Source organism: Silene latifolia, chromosome Y, assembly GCF_048544455.1.
Source record: "Silene latifolia isolate original U9 population chromosome Y, ASM4854445v1, whole genome shotgun sequence".
Taxonomy (NCBI): domain Eukaryota; kingdom Viridiplantae; phylum Streptophyta; class Magnoliopsida; order Caryophyllales; family Caryophyllaceae; genus Silene; species Silene latifolia.
The window spans coordinates 338,151,661-338,154,341 of NC_133538.1; the positions used below are offsets into that span (position 1 = coordinate 338,151,661).

At 42.8% G+C, this 2,681-nt stretch overlaps 1 protein-coding gene across 1 annotated transcript; it reads left to right on the forward strand.

Moving 5' to 3' along the window:
• The first annotated feature begins 211 nt into the window (after window positions 1–211).
• On the forward strand, window positions 212–2,081 carry LOC141626265 (uncharacterized). Its single transcript, XM_074440178.1, has one exon. The coding sequence runs from the start codon at window positions 341–343 to the stop codon at window positions 1,565–1,567; it is 1,227 nt and encodes a 408-aa protein (XP_074296279.1). The 5' UTR covers window positions 212–340; the 3' UTR covers window positions 1,568–2,081.
• Window positions 2,082–2,681: the final 600 nt, after the last annotated feature.

Here is a 2,681-nt window from a genome sequence, read left to right on the forward strand (position 1 = left end):
CAAATTCCCAATACATGAATTTAAGGGAGTAGATCTTGACATAATTTGAACACATCATAAAATACCTAACTAATTAGACTCAAATCATGATTCAAATTATGAAATTGTCCTAATAAGTTAATTGCTCACAATTCACAAGAGTCAACATTAAAATCATGTTAAAATTCTCCATTCTTAACCACACACTCGGTCACACCTCACTCGTTACGACACCTATCTCTTTCTCTTGTCCGAATTCCACCCTCTTATTTTAGTCCCTTTTATTTACTCCTCCTTTACTCGGTCAAAATAAGTTTCGCAAAACTCGAATCAAATCAATTACAATCCATTCTATTCCAAAATGACAACTTCGAAACCAACGGACACCGCAACCGGGAGCGAAACCGCTACCGTGTCCTGCATCAAGACCAACTGCGACAAAACCAACAACTCATGCGTCTACACTTGTATCTTCTCCGACTACTCTCCACCTCTACCACCATCACAACCACTGCCGCCGCCTCCGTATCCACGTGTCGCTTCGTCGCAAAGCCACATGGCGCCCTTCCTCATCGCCGCTGTATGTATCCTCGGTGTCTCTTTCCTTCTTTTAACCACGTGTACTATCATTCTACGGTGGCGCTTCACGCGGCGCCGTCGCCACCGCTTTAACGGTAATTCTACGATCAACAACGGTGGCGGTGATGGCGGTGGTGACGTTGCCGTCGGTGTTGATCATCCGATTTGGCACATTACGACGGTAGGGTTACAGCAATCGGTAATTGATTCAATTACCGCATTTAAGTATAAGAAAATCGATAATTTGTTAACCGAAGGGAGTGATTGTAGTGTTTGTTTAACTGAATTTGAGGAAGGTGATGATTTACGGCTTTTATCTAAGTGTAGTCATGCATTTCATTTGAATTGTATTGATACGTGGTTGCGATCGCATAAGAATTGTCCAGTTTGTCGTGCTCTGGTTGTACATGAGGCTTTTATTGGAAGTAATCTCACGGCGAGGTCGGAGAGGATGAGTTATAGGCAGGAGAATCCACTTGGTGGTTCGGAAAATGAGGGTGAGAGTAGTAGTAGTAGTAGTGATGGGTATAGAGGTGATGGTGATGTTGGGGAAATGCCTATGGAAGGGATTAGAATTGCGGAGATATTGAAGAAGAATCGGGAACTTAGGGTTTTGAGTGATTTAGGTGTGAATTATCGGTTTAGTTGGGTTGTGGGGGAAGGGGAAGGGGAAGGAGAGGGTGGTTTGGAGCCTATTAAAAGGTCGTTTTCGTTTAACACCTTGGCTGTTACGACTGCGATTTGTGGGGTGGTTATTAAGGGGAATGAAGGGAAATGGTGTTCTAGCAGTGGAGGCAGTGGTAGTGCTGTTGTGCAAGAGGGGAAATTCGACATAGAGAATGTGGTGAAGGGAGGGAATAATGTGTCGGGATTGTTGACGAACAAAAGCTCCTCCATTGGTAGTTCGTTGCAGAAGGGATCAGTTTCTATGATGAGATCAATGTCTTCTGGTGGCAAGTTATTTTCATTTCGAAGGACGAAAAGCCAAGCGTCAATACTTCCCTTGTGAATACAGGGATCTTGGGTTTTAGTGTTTTTGTAATAATAACGGAGCCATGTTTCAGTTCCTTTCAATAAGTATTCTGATATTTAATCGATCCAACACCTAATGCCGAAGACTGATAAGGGCAGTGCATCATATATAGTAAGCAAGGGGAGTGTTACAGCAGTATTATGATATGTGTAGGGATATGCAGTTTCGTTAAGCTCCCCCTTAAACAATCTGAAGAATTTTCAATGTAAGGGAGTATAGTACTATAGTTTACATGGAATGAAGCAGCTTCTGTATGATTTAGAGTTGCCAAGGTGGCAGAGTATAAGAAAGAAAATAGGAATGGTGTCAACCACCAGTTTAATGTTATTGAGCTGTGGTTTCGTTTTTGATTGCTGCAGCTCAGGTTTACCAACATGCTTGCATGTTCCAGTCTTGTGAGATTAGTCGAATTTGCACCACCTTGTAGTAGAAATCAAACATTGTATAAAAATGGACGATTATCCAAATTTCTCTTCCAAGTGGATTTTATTACATTTTGCCTACTGTATTGATCTGTTCCGACTGCAAGCAGTTGTCGCCGCAGTTCTCCTTAAACATGACAGCCTCTGTCAAGCTTTGCAGGTCATCAGTTCCTGAAACATGCTCTTCCATTCCCGAATGACAGTGTGTGTGTGTGTGTGTGCGGGCGCGCGCGCGCACTGCAGATTGCTCAAATTCTGCAGATTGCTCAAATTGATCATGTTTGTGTTCGTGATTTTACCTTTTGGATACGTATGGAAGACGATGAAATGTAAAAGGAGGAAGGGGAGGGTAGGAGTTTTAGCTTGCTTGTCGAGGAAAAATTGAACCCCCTTCATTTCTCTGTCCTCTTAATTTGTTGAGGTCTCTTCCCACGCCGTGTTGGACATTGTCCCCACTCCCATGCTATCGGTCTTGTGCATTTACTTCTATCATCCTGCGCAGGACTCAACAAAATATCTTCGATTAAACTTGTTAACCAGACAAGGGTAAGCTTTTTCGAAAGCTTTTGCTAATACTAGCAGCAGTGTCGATGAGGACGCCGATAATCCAGCAAAGTAGGGCGTTTTTAGGAATGACCAAGATATTGTTTGGTGATCCAGTTTTGGAT